The following is a 15,840-nucleotide window of genomic DNA, read 5'->3' as shown; positions in this document are numbered from 1 at the left end:
CGGCGGGGGCGGCGGCGACTACAAGTCCCGGCTGTCCGGGGAGGAGCCGCTCGCCGTCCCTCCCGGTGGGAGCGCAGCGCAGCCCAGCGACCGCCCGCAGCCCCGCCGCCCGGCAACTTTTCTCGCTCTCTCCGGAGCCGGGCAGGGGAGTGCGCCGGTGGCTGCGGAGCGGAGCGGAGCCGAGCTGGCAGACGGCCGGGGGACGGCACGGGGAGAGGCACCGCGCGGAGAACCGCTCCGGGGGCGGCGCGGGGGCCGCCCCGGGGCCGTCCGGCTGCAGCCCGGGCTCCGCGAGGGGCGGGCCGGGGGCTTAACCCCCCCCCCCCTCCCTCCGGCCCCGGGGCGGGGGCGCGGCGGCGGAGCCCCATGGGCGGCGGCGGGGGCGGCTCTGCGCCGGGTTCGCCCGCCGCGGCTGATGCCGCTGCCGGCCGCGCGCGGGGCGGCTGAGGCGGGGTGGGCCAGAGCCGGAGCCGGAGCCGGGGGAGGCGGCGGGCGGCGGCGGCGGGCCATGTGTCGGCCAGGGGTGCGCGGGCTCCTGGGCCGGGCGTGCCTGCTGCTGCTGCCGCCCTGCGCCCTGGTGCTGGCGGCGGTGCCCGGCTCCGCGTCCCACCCGCAGCCCTGCCAGATCCTGCGGCGCATCGGGCACACCGTCAGGGTGGGGGCCACCCACCTGCAGCCCCGCGGCCCCGCCGCCGCTTGGAGAGGGGAGGCGGCGGGCGGCGGCCCCGAGGGGGAGGTTGCGGCGGGGGCTCGGGGCCGCCGGCCGGGGGGCGGTGGGGAGCGGCAGCCGGGCCCCGCTCCCTCGCCGCGGGACGCGCTGCTGCTGGCCGTGGCTAACCTCAACGGCGTGGCCGGGCTGCTGCCCTACAACCTGTCCCTGGAGGTGGTGATGGCGATCGAGGCGGGGCTGGGCGACCTGCCCCTATTCCCCTTCTCTTCCCCCAGTGCTTCGTGGAGCAACGACCCCGTCTCCTTCCTGCAGAGCCTCTGCCACACCGTGGTGGTGCAGGGGGTCTCCGCCATCCTCGCCTTCCCGCAGAGCCGCGGGGAGATGCTGGAGCTGGACTTCGTCTCGGCGGCGCTGCGCATCCCCGTGGTCAGCATCGTACTGGGAGAGTTCCCCCGGCGGAGCCCGGTAAGGAGGTTGGGGGTGGGGAGGAGGGGGTGCAGCGCTATGCCCGCATCCCGGGAGCCCTGCGGGGTCGGGGCGCGGGGAGCGGTCCGGCATGGGGAACGCGCGCCGGTTTCGGGGCTGCCGGAGCCGTCCTGTACACTCTCCCCCTTCCGGCGTTCTTTCCCAGTGGTGGCAGCGCACGAGCATCCTGTTCCCGCACAGGAGACGGCGACTCGGCGGTGAGAGCGAAGTTGAGAGCGCGGCGTGGTTTGCCGTGCGGAGTTGCAGGGCTGAGATTAGATAGCAGCTCTTGCGGTGCAGCCCGTGCGGTGTAAGAGGCGATCCTCTGTAGAGGCTTAACTTGGCTTTTGGAGAAGCTTCCCACACCAAAAGAGGGTCGTTAGCGAAAAGGAGGGGGAGAAGGGGAAGAGAGTAATGTTTTTATTTATTACTTTATGTATTTATTAGTGGTCGAAATGCTTTGCAGAGTTCGCGTGGGGTAGTATCTATGGACTGCTCACCCGGTGACAGTTTTCAGGGAAGTTCTTCGCTCTTGGCTTTTCATTGAGCATTTCTGTTACTTGTAGCTCATGCATCACTGCTAGTTCGATTTGTGGAGTATTGTAATGCTTACTTAAAACAGTAGAATGGCTAACTCTGTCTGTGTTTCATTGTGTAGCTGAAGTCATAGTATCAGAAGTCAGTGCCTAACTGCCTGAGGCACAATCTAAGGCAGCATCCCAGGAGTGCTGAATTTTCTGCCATGCAGAGGTGGCATCCTTGTGTTATAAGCTCTGGGAAAAGGTGATGGTGGTTCAGTATGTTGCAAATGCAGGCTCAGTGCCGTAAGTCACGTCCGGGCAAAGGAGTGGGAAGAAAACACACCCTTCTGTGCAGCCCACATGAGGGAAATTGTGGTAAGATGGCAGAAGCTGCCATTTAAGTAGCCAGGTGGAGCAGTTCCTTTATGTAGAAGGAGATAGCACAACTTTGCACTCAGAATTTAATTAGAAAAAAAAAAAAAAAAAGATTACCAACTGAATTTTCTTTGCAAAAGCAAATAGAAATCCCAGCCTGGATCAATATTTTCTGTATATTTTTTGGTATTAAGACTGTAACAGAAAAGGTAGGAAAAGAGCTAGTTTGTAATTGGAGGTGTGATCACTGTGTGCTGCTCTAAACTCTGCTGGTTTTCTCTTGCTTGGCAAGAAAGGTAGCGGGTTTCTCTACAGATTATGCATAAACTCAAGGGTGATCCATACTTCTGAATGCCACTTGTTCATATGTGCTTGATGCCAGTAGCACCCAAGTTAGCTGAGTGACACCAGCCTACCAGTTACATTCCCTGTTGTACCTGAGCCAACAACCAAAGTTCCCTGAATACCAGAGACTGAACCATCTCATTGCTCTGTTAAAATCAGAATTATTTTCTCTTCCATGCCAGATGGGACTAAGTTCATCTGGAGCTGCCTGAGGACACAGCATATGTTAAACGCATATCATGCAGGACAGCAGTCATTGTTCCTTTCACAGACTTCATGGTTCCTGCTTAACTTTCACGCTCTCCTCAGTGTGGAGCCAACTGTTTTCATTGGATAAATCTGTCCAAATCAGGACTTTGTTCCTAAGCAGACGTTTAAATGTCATTGTCGTCTATGACAGTGAAATCAATGCCTGACTTTAAATTGTATTTAAGTGCTGAGGAGATTCAGGGTTTTTTTTTTCAGATCAGCTTAAAAAAAAAATCACTCTTCAAGGTTTTGTGGATATTAAAAAAATCTAATCTGTATTTAAAGGCCAGTATATTTGGCCATATATTTAGTAATACAAATCTATTCATCTCCAAGATCGGCTTGGAGAGCCTGCACATCCTTCTGAATACTGCTTCATACTTATACTTAACAAACACCATTCAGAAGCTAACTCACGTCATGTGTTTCCCAGAGTTGCAAGATTTCCAGCACCATCTCAGACCTGGGAGAGGCAGAGCGGTTGACCTGGGCAGCTCTGATGGCTTATTGCCCCAGGCAGGAGTTTTGTCTGTCCCTCCATCTCATGCTAGCATCTCATGGCCTCCAGACCTAAAAGCCCCAACACTGCTAGCTGACTGCTTTGGCACAGGCAGCATTAGAGCAGAAAGTTGTGGGTGGCACAGTGGTTAGGTGAGATAGGCTTTGCCACTAAATAGGCTGAGCAGCCAGTGTTTTAGAAGAGGAAAGAAATGAAAGGTGTTGAGGGCTGCAATCTCAGTCTTCCCCCAGGAGGGTGGTTGGGCCCTGGAACAGGCGCTGAGCTGCTGGAGCTCATGGATTGTTTGGACACCACTCAGACACTGGGGTTTGAATTTTGGGTGGTACGCTCTGGAGCCAGGAGTTGGACTCTGTGATCCTTGTGGTCACTTCCAGCTCTGGGTATTCTGTGACTGCGTTTCTGGTGTGGGAGCTGTCAGCCCTGAGAAGCCTCCCGTCCTGCTCTGCCTGGCGGAGCTCACTCTGCCTGTCTTCTCCTCACTCCTGCACAGCAGCATGGCCCAGGGCACGGCCTGCAGGCCTATGGCTTTCCATCCAGAATAGCAGTGAGCCCCCAGCGTGTTTGTCCTTGAAGTGCATTGCCTATCGCCTGTCCTGTTGGGAATGTTGCAGATGTGCGAACAAATATGGCATATGCTAGGTGCTGTCCTAACAGCCCATCTTCAGTATTAGTTGGAGCTTTTGTTAGAATTGTTTTAAGGGAACAGCAAGGTCTAGTTTTCCAAGTTATGCCATGATGGGAACGTATAAATATAACACCTGTGCTGAACATCAACAACCTTATTCCTTCATATGGAAGATTATAATAAGCAGCTATTCATTGTAATTGAAAAGTACTTGGATTTTTGAGTAAGTCTTCTGTAACGTGGCACAAAGCAATACTTGAAATGAAGAGGAAGGCTAGGATCTGGAACTGAAATTTATTTTAATAGCACTGGCTGTTGTCTTCATCACATGTGACGGTGTGCTTCAAACATGTGACATCAAGAGGAGGTACGCGGTGTCAGAGCTTTGCATCAGAAGCCAGTTGGATGATTAGTGCTTTTGAATGCTGTGTCTAAGCATCTTTTTAATGTCTGTTCTTCGTTAAATTCTTCTCTTCCGAAGTTCAGAGAATGACAAAGCTAACAGCGCTCCTCCACAACAATTAACAATGACTTGGCAACAACCATCACAGAGATACAGCATTGAGGGTTGTGTGTGTCAGAACACACACACAGCTTCAAGGGATGCTCTGCAGAATAAAATGTGGCATATTTTTCTTTCGTTTTGATTTCTATATGTGATTTAGTGACTAACATAGACTGACAGTAAATCCAGACACTGTTGTGACCTGAAAAAAGCTGTTTACTTTTCTGAGTTTACTGTCAGTCCTGTAAATTTTCACACTTTCAGTAAGCAAAAATAACAATTTATCACCATCATTCAGCAAGCAGAAAACCACTGGATTCCTTTACACGAATGCAGATCACATTGAAGCTTTGAAAGATCATTATTTTGGAGACGGCAGCTCACGAGCACTGATGTCATTAAGGCAGGATTTACCTTGTTAATTTTTTCATAACATACCACTTTTTCTTTTCAGTACTGCTAATGTCATTAGCTGTTTCTCCGGAGAGGAAATAGTGAACACTGCTAGGGAACATGAGCCACAAATAAATGCAGTGATAACAGAGCTAGGAGTTTGGGAAGGATAGCCTGTAATTTTATTTTACAGGTGATAGTATCAGGAACACAAGGGAGATAATGTTTGCAGCAGCTTTTGTCTGAACCTCAGAGCTAATGGACTATTTTCAGGGGGCTTCAGATAAATTGCTAACTGTAATGTTTTTTAACATTAGAAGGATCCTTTCCAGAGCAACAAAACAGAACAAAATAAATCTGAATCATCTTGGTTCCTTGGTTCCTGAAGTCCATACTTCATCTGGTTTCTGGAGTGACTGGAATTGCCAACACTTGTGATCACTGCTATGACTTCAGAAAGGGTAAAAAGAATACATAAATCTTGTGAAGAGTGTTAGTTTAAACAGTGAGTTTCCTGACAAATTAGCAATCTCATGCTCAGAGCAGAGGCTCTAAAAGAAAATGACCATTAGTATTTGACTTTAAAGGGATTAAGTTCTCTTTTGAAAATAAAAGGACCATGGGGGCGTGGAAGAGCTGTGCAGCTGATAGCGCAGGCACTTTTCCTCCTTCGAGCTATAATTGCATCAGAAAGTTATTTCTGATCTGCAGGGAAAAAAAAAAAAAAAAGAAGAAGAAGAAAAGATATCTCATTGTCCAGGGGAGACTGCAAAACACATGCCTAGCTGCAGCTTCTCGTACTTCATACTATCATCTCTAATCTGACTTGTTCCACATGTTGGAGTTTCTACCAGATGCTGAACAGATGAGCAGTAAGTATGCAGTCATCCCTGTGATCACCAGTCACCAGGAGTCACCTCGCTGCATAAATTGTGGCACACAGTGGCTGGGCACCTCAGGGGGGTTTGTGAGAGATGGAGTTGGATTCGTTGGTCTGTACAGGTCCCTTCCAGCTCCAGGTATTGTGATTCTTTGAGGTTTCCTGGGGGAAAAAAAAGGAAACAAAATCTGGAAATGGCATGAAAACAAATGTTCAGTTGGTGTCAGGTGAAGGTCTCAGTGCTGTTCTGTTCTTAAAACTTCATAGTTTGGACCGCAGATCTGCTATTAAGTGAAAGTCTTTTTACACTGCCTCCTAACGAAGTACCTCCTGTGGTCAGCTCTCCTAGAGCCATTCATTCTATCAAACACAAATTTCAGAGGTGTAATTCACATTTTGCTAGCAGTGTTGTTGTCGTAGTGCCATGAGTGAGATTTCTGTGTTGCAGCAACCCTCTGTTAAACGACAGCAGTGCCATGTTTGCTGACCCCATTTCAGACAAGGTGACCTCTGGTACCTTTTGGGTGCTGCCATCTCCTGCCTCTCGCTTGCTCTTCCTCCCTGGTATCCTACACTGTCCTCAGATTGTTACTTTAAGAATGGTTGAGAATGGTTTTTACCTGCGGCCCGGCATGTTGTGGAGCATCACAGGCTGAGACAAGCACAGCTTCAGTGTTTAATGAGTTGTCAGCTGAGGCCAATCTGTCTGTTACCATAAACTTGGCAGATGCTTTGTGCTGAAGGGAGAAAGTTGTTTGTATTCTGTCCCATCATCAGAAACTCCCAGGTTTTCTGAAAGTGGTGATGGCATAATGTTTGAAAGTTGCATTGGCATCTGATACATCGTGAAGTCTTCTTGTTAGTGCCATAGCTCAGGGTATATTTGTTTTTTTGAAATGCTGAGAAGTGGTGAAAGTTTATTTACTTAAGCTCTCTCCCTGAATCCTTAATTCAGCATCACATTGAAGTGCGCTGAGGTGCACTTTTCCAAGTCTCACCTTTCAGTGCTATTTCCAACTCCTTTAGAAGGAAGCCTCTCAGAAAGCCATTGAATTTGCTATCCTGCCATTGGGCTTCTGGAATTAAGGGATCTTGCAGCTTACAGTATTTTAGCATGATATATGATAAATGTACTTTGAGTTTCAAGAACGCATTTTCTTAGCTGTTTTATTGCTTGTGGAGAAACAGTGTTATGAGGTGAAGGAGTGTTTTCAGAAGTACTATTTCAAGACTTCACATTCTCTGTAACCATAGAAGCTTACCTAGTATTTCTTACCATCTAAGTTGCCATGAAATATTTCAGCAGGCTTCTTATCATCTAAGTTTCTTAAACATCTTTGGTGCATAGAAGTGTTCTTGTTTTCTAGCATTTGTGGTTTCATCAACCAGCCATCCCAGAGTTATTCACAGCCTTATTTTATTTTACTTTTTTATTTTCCTTTTTCCAAACAATTGTTACTTAAGGAAATGTTGGCCATGCCTCATTCTGAGTGGCTGTTTATTTCCAAGTTGGAGGGTATAAGTAGTACATACCAATCTAAGACACTGGAGACTGGGTAGTGCAGCATTATTTGAAATACATATACCAGAGATTCTCTGTTCTAGTGGCTTCAGCTCAACAGTGGGAAAACTGTCTCAATTACAGCAATGGTTTATTACCCAGATGTTATTACCCAGAATGTTCACTGAGTCTATAATATTCAAGGTATTTGACTTCGTGAATCTTTAGATAAAATTATGTCAATGATCACTTTGTTCTTGAAGAGCATCTACTTTTGTCAAGTTTTATCAAATCACATAGTCAAGTTTACAAGCTTTGTTGTGTTCTCAGTTATATCAATTCCATTTGAAAAGGGTATAGAGGAGCTGCAACTGGGGAAAGAGGTGGGGGGAAAATGATTCTCACAATTGAATATTGGAAGGCACTTACTACATAAACTAAGAAAATTATCTTTCTTGAATTAATACAGAAACTAAAAAGCAAAGGTACCTGCCTTGTAGTCTAACATGCATTTATCTCTCAGTCTCCTTCCTTGCTGTACTGATCATATGGTACTAGATTTTTGAGAAAATATCTGAGCTGTCTAATAACAGGATTTCTGCATTCCCCATCATGTGTTGTTGCTGTGATGCAGGAAACACTGAGTTAACATCAGATTCAGTTGCAAACTTGGTGTTTTCTTTTGTTATGGATATTTATAAAATGGTATCTTCCTAACTGAAGAGATCTTTCTCACTGTTTCTTACAGTGTACAAACTCATGTTGGTAATGAGTGATTAAATTATGACAGAGGTAAGTGGTTAATCCTTAGTGGGCTTAATGACACCTGCTGACAGAAGAAACACCCATATGGCATTCAGTAAGTAAAAACTAAAATTTTGGCCAGGCAGATTTGCTAGTAGATACTGTATGAATACAAAATGTAGGCCATAAACAGAATATTAACAAAGAAAAGATTCTCTACAAATGTAAATCGGGATGTTCAGTGTAATTTCCACCAAGAATTTATTAATCACAAAAGCCTGAGCAACCCATATTTGCACTAGAATATATGGCAGACCTCAGTAAGCTGTTGATCAATTCAATGTTCACAAATTCAAAGACCACTTACAAACATTTTCATTTAGATACATTTAATGAGTTGTTTATTATTTAAACCCATGAGATAATGGAAGCATTAGAACTCAAATCTGTGTTGGATTTAGTTACTCATTTAAGTTATCAAATAAAAATGTTTAGCCTGTGTGTTCTATTCACTTCCTGCTGAGACTTCCTTATAATATTTGAATGTGAAAGAAATCCAGGTTTAGCACAGATAAAATTTATGTATTTCTGTTAATCCCTAACGGTAATCAACAGAAAACTGGAAAAAGCAGTTTCTTTTCTCATTCCAGCATTGTCTTCCCAAGAAGAATCATGTTTCCATAGATCTGAAAAAAGATCTTTTAAATAGTGTAAGGATTGTGTTTTCAGTCGAACAGAAGAGCCCACCAAATCACCCTGCAGTTCTGATAGCTGTTTATTGCAGTTTATACTGAACAGCTAAAAGAAGCCAGAGAAAAGAAAGGAAAGAAAACAAGAAAGCTAGAGACATAAATGCAAGTGACACAAGAGCAGATAAGGAGAAAATAAACTGAATCAGGAAAGGAAGGAGTCTCTTTGTCTCTTAGTTTCTCTGACTCCAGAAGCATAAAAACAGAGTAATAGAGTTTTATGTGAAATCGCCATATGAGGAGCCAGGGTCACCAATCAGAGAGCCAAGAAGCTTGCCAGGGTTGAGTTGGCAGGGCTGCCTTGCTCGCTGGATAGGGACACTTGTCTCCAGCAAGCTGTACTTCCCAAATGAGTCCTGCAGACATCTTGGGGAACTGCTAAGCCAACAGCATCGTCATGGGGGATGCTAGGCATCTTGTAGTTCCAGTGTGTCCCTGTATCTGCAGGTAGACCAGGATTGTACCAACATATGCAACATGAGACCAGTAGGTACCCAACAGGATGGGAGCGAGTCCACAGCAGCTCTGGGATTGCATCATCTGGCATCAGTGGCTGTTCTGTACATCTGATCCGGTCCTGAAGTTCTGCTTGTTTTTGCATGTATCCCATTAGCCAAAGTGGTCCCCACCACCATGGGGAGAGGATGTACAACAGCAGAAAAAGAAGTCTTTAAGCTTGAGTAGACAGCAGTGATGGATGATTCATTTATTAAGGGAGTCACACTTGAGCAAAGCCATTTGTGCAAGGGACTCCTCAGCAGCGTGACTAACAAGTCCACAATCTGGCCCCAAGTGCTTCTCAGCTGTCACATCAAGCTCCGATTGTTACTTTTGGCAATTACTGACAAATACACAAGAACTGCCAAGAGTGGGGACGGACACCACAAACTGCAGCAAGCTGTAGTGGGTGTCATCTGCCACCTGTTCAGAGCACTGCTGGGACATGGCTTTGGCTTCGTGTGGGCTTTCAGGACGTACCTCTGTTTAGACCTGACATTCAGTTCTTCATCCTGAGCTTACTGTGTCGTTTCCCCACAGAGCAGTATGATACAGCATCTTGCAGCCCTGTGTTGTATATATAGCCTATGCAAGAAGCAGGGACAGCAAGTGAGGCGGTGGTGCTGAGTCTCTTTCTCTCTCAGGGCTGTACCAAGCTGCTTGCTTGGCTTTCCCATTGCAGAAAGCTTTTTGCTTGGCACCTGGGGGGAAAGATCTGCTCACCAGCATGCTGGCTAATTAGCTTTTATCAAGAGTGCCGCAGTCACCTGAATATGTCCAACTGCAGATGGGGAGGTCAAGATGAGGGGGGAAAGTGAGTGTGATCACAGGTGCACCCTCTGCTGCCAGTAAAGTGCAGCAAATGGGTAAATTACTGCAATATTTTGATTGTTGCTGTTATATAGGAGAAGTCAAATGTCAAGAAATGCAGAGACAGGCATCATTTTCCTTTTCTTGCTACAGTATTTATTAGTTTTTATTCACCAGATTTCATATGTGATGATAGCTTGCAAAGCCTATCTTACAATGTGGAAATGGTTTGAAATGCATTATAAAAATCTGTGGATATGCTGCACAGGCATATTTTAAACTCTTAGTATTTCCCTAAAGGTGTACTATTCCAATTTCAGCTTTTTTAAGAATGTGAAGGAAATGATTGCCCATGCTGTTCATCAGACATTTTACAAGGCTTAACTTAAGACAAGGTTAAAAGTCAAGATAGATCTTCAAGCAAAAACTGAGATTTTGAAAATGAAGCCTTGCATTTGTTGCAAGGAAAGAACTATTAAAACTAGCAATTAATAGCAGAAAAGAGCAGCCGTATTATGCACCGGGCTCTCTCAACGATGTCACTGATAAAGCAGTTACATTACACTTGTTTTAATAGCATACTCACTCAAACCAGCTTAAAAAGAACTTTTTTTTTTTTTTTTTTTTTTTCAAAGATGTAAAAATCAGTATTATGAGTTCAGTTTGATAATTTTTTGGTGCTATTTTAGATGAAAGCATAATTATCACTTTCTCAGCTTGTAAGGCTCACTCATATATTTCAGTTAAACAGCTCTCGGTAGCGGAACAGTGTCTAAGAATTTACTGTACTTGACATAAGCATCAATACATGGGAAGAATAGATCTGAACATTACTTGGAGCTGATAGCTGCCCTGTGCAGAGCGTACTGGAGCTGTTTTAGCTGTAACTTACTTTTTGTAGCACACTAATATTGCACAGTTAGTTTTGCTCCTACATTAGAAGGGCAACAGGGTGAAGCAGTTACTTGTCTGGGCTTCCTCAGCTTAAATTGCTTGTGATAGGTGCTGAAATGTAGAGCTCTGAGAGGATGAATACATGCCCAGTAACTGCCTTGAGGGAAACAGAGGTAAGCAGTTGAATCAAAACACATTGGAGCTTTTGGTTTCAGCTTTGGGACATGAAAGCTTTTAATGTCCTTGCAGCACATTGTGCTGGGCAGATGGGAGTATCTGGGGGCTTAGTACGAGAGCACAAAATCAAGCAAGGCTGCAAGAGAAGGTGCTGCTTTCCTGTTCTTTGCTTCCCCTTTTCCAGCTGTTCTGATGACACTGGTTATGCTGTCTTGCCCACGACCCAGAAGAAAAAGACGTGCCCAAGGGAGTCTGGTGCCATCTGCAGCAGAGCTTGAAGTAGTTGAGATTTGGTTTTCATGAGGCATGGGATGCTGAGTTGAGCAGCACAGCCTGATCTGGTGCTCATGCAGTGCTTGAGGCTGAAGGCAGGGAGAAATATAGGGAACAGCCTCCCCTTCCTGGCTGCCAGGCTTGTTCAGGATGTGAGCAGATGTGTGATCAGTGCAGCTGATAGGCTCCGTTCAGCCCTGTGCATTTCTCAGAGAGAGAGAAAAAAAAAAAAGAATATGATCAAACATGGCATCAGTGTTCATTTCCCAGGGAGTCTGGGGAAAAAAAGACTATTAATCAGCTCTTTAAAAGTTCACGTTAAAATGTATCAGTATGGAAACATGCTGGATAGACTGGTACAGCTAATGATACCCTACTGGCCTCTAATGAAGTATCCCGCATCCAACAGTCAACCCAGGGAATGCAAAATGATCATTATTCAGTCACCCTTATGATCATCCTTTTATACGCATGAATTATTTACTTAGTACAGGCTACTTACACACTTGTTAATGGAAACCAGCTTTTCCATTGTAAGACCCATAAGATCTCTTCAGAGCATGTAATCCTTCTAACCATGTTTATTTCAGATTCATTATCCTGTGTTTTGTGTAATGTAATCTGTTATTGTATAAATAGAACATTCTTCAGAGCAGAAAACGTGTGGAAAAGGATTCCTTAATAACAAAACTTCCATTTTTTATTTTTTAATGTTTTTGAGAGCAGGATGGGTGAGTTGTCTGTTTCAAATATTGATGCCCAGAATCTCCAGGAACCCCCAAATTTAGTTCAGCTGCACTGTTCTGTACCTACTGTTCTGTTTTCAGTATATCTTGCTTCTTTCATCCTCTTTTAGTCTTGCCCACCAGTCTTTGTTCTGAATACTGTATTCCACCGTAGGATAAGACAGATCCTAAATTAACAGTCTTGACTCCAGAAAAAGACCACGAGGCTCTATTGTGATACAAATGATCAGCGACATAAATTGCTCATCACTCACTGTTCGTCACATTTTCTGAAGAGCACCAAAAATAAGACACTTATTTATAAATAGCTTAGCCTGCTAGTTTCCAGTGAAACTGATTTTTTATCTTCCCACCATTTTGACAGTGCATATAAATATGTAACACGTAGTTATGTGAAAGTTAGCTGTTCCACAATGTCCTCTGTGGGCATTCACAAGCCATCCAGGTTCGCAGCAAAGGAATAAATGGCAAAACGAGGCTTGTGGGATGCAGTGTGTCACGTTATTAGCAGAAGAAATATGCCTTGCTTAGAGAATGGGAGCTTGTTGCCCAGATCATACTGTTCTTGTATTCCTCCCCAGAAGTGCACTTTAAAAGGAAAATGAAATAAGAACTTACATCGAATAATACATCTGATAATTGCAGCCATTTTTTCTGCATGAAAAATACCTGAGATTTCTGGAACAAGGATGAACAATAAAGGCATTAGGTATAACTGCATCCTCAAACCTTCCAAAAATTTATGTAAATTCTTCCTTTTACTTCACTGGCTTTCAGTAGGAACTGAAGTTTGAGATATGGTTTTAGCTGCTTGGCTAAGCCACATGGTATTTTTTTTTCCATCCAGTCTGATGAGCATGAGAACTGAGATATACTTGGAAACTGAAACTTGAAAATACTGAAAGTGTTAATTTCTGCTGTTCACTTTCTACAAAATTCTGTCCTGGTGCAATTTGGTTGCTCAAATGAAAGGAAACGTTGACTACAAGAAGAGCTGTGAGGGTATCTACAGTTGTTTCTGATGTATTTGCTATCAAATGCAAGCTAATATATTCAGACTTCCAGTTCTCTTAAGCATGATCTGGCTATACTGAGGTTAAGGAATTAGTATAACAAATCTGTGGCTTGCTACTGTGATATTAAAACTATATTCATAATTGATCTCAACGTGGCTATCAACTTTGACCTTTAATTTTATATGTTTGTATCTTGTTTTTACCAGAGATTTCCTTCACTTAAAGACGTGTAAAAAGCCATTCACAGAACAAAACCAAAGATAATAGAGACATTCCATCTTATTGTGGATCCTACATACTCTAGTGTTATAAGAGCAAATGCATGTCTTCCAAGGGCTTTGCAAAATTATTATTGATCTTATTAGTGAATCATGACCAACAGGATGGTTTATTATTGTCAGTAAGAGGGGAAGAAATATGAATTCAATGTGACCATTGACCAGAGGACTGTAACAGGAAATCCAGCCTTATGCAACTGAAGCTTAAAAACCTGTAGAGAAATAGAGTGGGGTAAGGTACTGGACAGCTAAACATCCTTTGTTGGAAGTTTAGCAGTCTGCAGCTATTTAAATCAGTGCTCCTACACACGTACTCAATCTCCAGTCGATTGAAGAATGGTCTCCAAATAAACACTGCTTACTTTACCTTCGTTTCAGGAAAGATCCAGAACAGACCTTCGAAGATGCTGCTCTGTGTGTCTCTCCCTGCCTTTTATCCTCTCAGCTGGCTAGCTGTTTCACTCCTGTTTATTAATAATGCATCCTAGTGTTCTGTATGATACCACCGAGGGTTTTAAGCATGGAATTTCACAGAATATTTTAGATCCCTTGCTCAGATGGGGCAGTGCTGCCTTCGTGTTGATGCAAAATACCAAAATTCAGAGCTTGCATTATTTTCACCTTCTTTAGTTCCATCCCAGATCGCTGAAACGTGTAGAAGTATAATCTTTTGAAAAACTGACCAAGACTTGCATTCATGTGCTGGAGCTGTGTAAAGAGAAAGAGAAAAGTGAAATAGGGAAGAGAGCATGTTCCTATTTCTCTGGGAAATATGCTGTTTTTGTGGTTTTAATTATAGGTTCCCTCCTCCTGAAGCAGCACTGTTTCCTGCAGCTTCCATCATATGTTCTTGTCAAACACGTAGGAGCAGTGCTCTGTCATCCCTTCCCTTCAGGTTGTCTGAGGGAATTAGGTGTTTCTCCGCAGCGCTAGCAGTTGTTGAGAGAATTACGAAGACTTGCTGAGGCAGAACCCGCTGACGTGTATTCCTGATCCCTAAGCATGGTTCACCACCAGGCTGCACAGTTGCCATGCATTGTCTGCGTGCAGATAGACAGACATGAGTGTCTTGCCGGGATTAGTGAGACATGACGCTCTTGTATTTTATCACAACTGCTTACCCATGTCAGAATCCCAGGGTGTGCTGCATTTTCACTGGTTCTTATCCTCTCTGTTAGGAGGATACAATCACCCACTCAAGAAGCAGAAATAGTGCATGACTAACTATGTCACGGAACAAATGATTAGCACTAAGTAGTTTGTGCTAGCTGTTTGCAAACAATCCACGTGCCGACAATTATACTGAAGCAATTTTGTGAATACCTAACTCTGTGCGTTTTGCTAAACTCAGGATGGGCTCCCATATCATTAAATCTGTAACTTTCACTAAAATTGCCGGTGCACTTCCTTCCTTGGCCATTGTGCTGGGAGCGTGGACCACAAAGCCATCCTTAGCGAGGGTGGTGAGAGGAACGGTGCCTCTCAAACATGTTGCAGCTGTGGTGCTGTGGAGGTTTATACACCATCGAGTGCCAGGGAGTGCAGCCACTTGCAGGCGGATCCACAGAAACAGCCAGTGTTTGTGGATTTGCAGTTACGCAAGACAAGATGCTGATTTGCCCCAGCTGTACCCTGCCCACATGCAGAGATTCCAGTCTGGCTGCCATGCGTCAGAGCACTTGTTGGGCTCATTAGTGGGAGATGAGGGCCAGCTTGTCATCCACCTGCTGATGTTACTGTTAGGGAGCTGACCTAATGAGCGCCTGATGCTCGATGCAAGACTTGTGGTGAGTAAGAAGGCATCTCGTGTCGGTACAGAGCTCAGTGCTGACAAGAGCTTATTGATTCCTATGGTGCAGAGTATTTGAGAGTATTTTGTTTGATGGAAATGTGCAGCCCTTCTGGATCCTAAAGCACAGAGCTCTTAAAAAATAAATACCCAACATGCTTTGGTAAATGGTAGTTTAAAGTGAGTGGAGTGGTTGTCAGTTGTCGCAAGGCTGTGCAAACAGGAGGAGATGCATTATTTTATAAGAGGGGGATACTGAAGTAGTGGAGATTTAAAGGGGCTGCAGCAGAAGGGGGGAGTCAGTATCGAAAATGAGATTAGTAAAGCCTTTCACCTTGTTCCTATGCTGCAAAGCATTCTGCCCATCAATAATACCCAGCCTGTTAAATGAACACTATTACTTCATTACCTTCTCGTAAATGAAGCCGATCCCAGTAACCTGCCAGAACAACATCTTCCATTTCCCCCTCAAGAAACAAAAAGGAGCAGTGCAAATACGTTTTTGCTTAAGTAGGCAGGACAATGACCCTTATTTACAGTGAAGCAAAGTTCACATGTAATTCCATCACAAATACTTGTCTAGATTCTCCTCACTAGTCTTCTTGTGTAAGGGTAAGAAGTATAAAGTCTGCTCTGAAAATAATGCTTCTCATTTTATTGTGATGGCCTTTGTTATCTGAGGCGGATGTTGGTGGTATGGCTGTAGAGGCTGAACCTTCATGACAGTATCCCATTACATGCTGTTAGCATGTGACAGATGGCAGCAGAGGGGCAGTCTGACAGAATGGTGTCTGAAATGGAAGTGTGTATGAAGCAA

The 15,840-nt window shown here is 44.6% G+C and overlaps 1 protein-coding gene across 1 annotated transcript in view; it reads left to right on the top strand.

Annotated features, from left to right (window-relative positions):
- Window positions 1–415: 415 nt before the first annotated feature.
- Window positions 416–15,840, top strand: part of GRIN3A (glutamate ionotropic receptor NMDA type subunit 3A) — a gene marked incomplete at both ends in the record, with an annotated part of 67,054 nt that continues 51,629 nt past the window's right edge. The window contains one exon of the mRNA XM_079548621.1: window positions 416–1,135. Within this exon, the coding sequence (XP_079404747.1) occupies window positions 416–1,135 (720 nt within the window). The remainder of the gene's footprint in view (window positions 1,136–15,840) is intronic.

This window comes from Tetrao urogallus (genome assembly GCF_951394365.1).
Source record: "Tetrao urogallus genome assembly, chromosome: Z".
Classification (NCBI taxonomy): Eukaryota; Metazoa; Chordata; class Aves; order Galliformes; family Phasianidae; genus Tetrao; species Tetrao urogallus.
The sequence above is the reverse complement of the archived record's forward strand: the minus strand, read 5'-3'. Positions and strand labels throughout refer to the sequence as shown.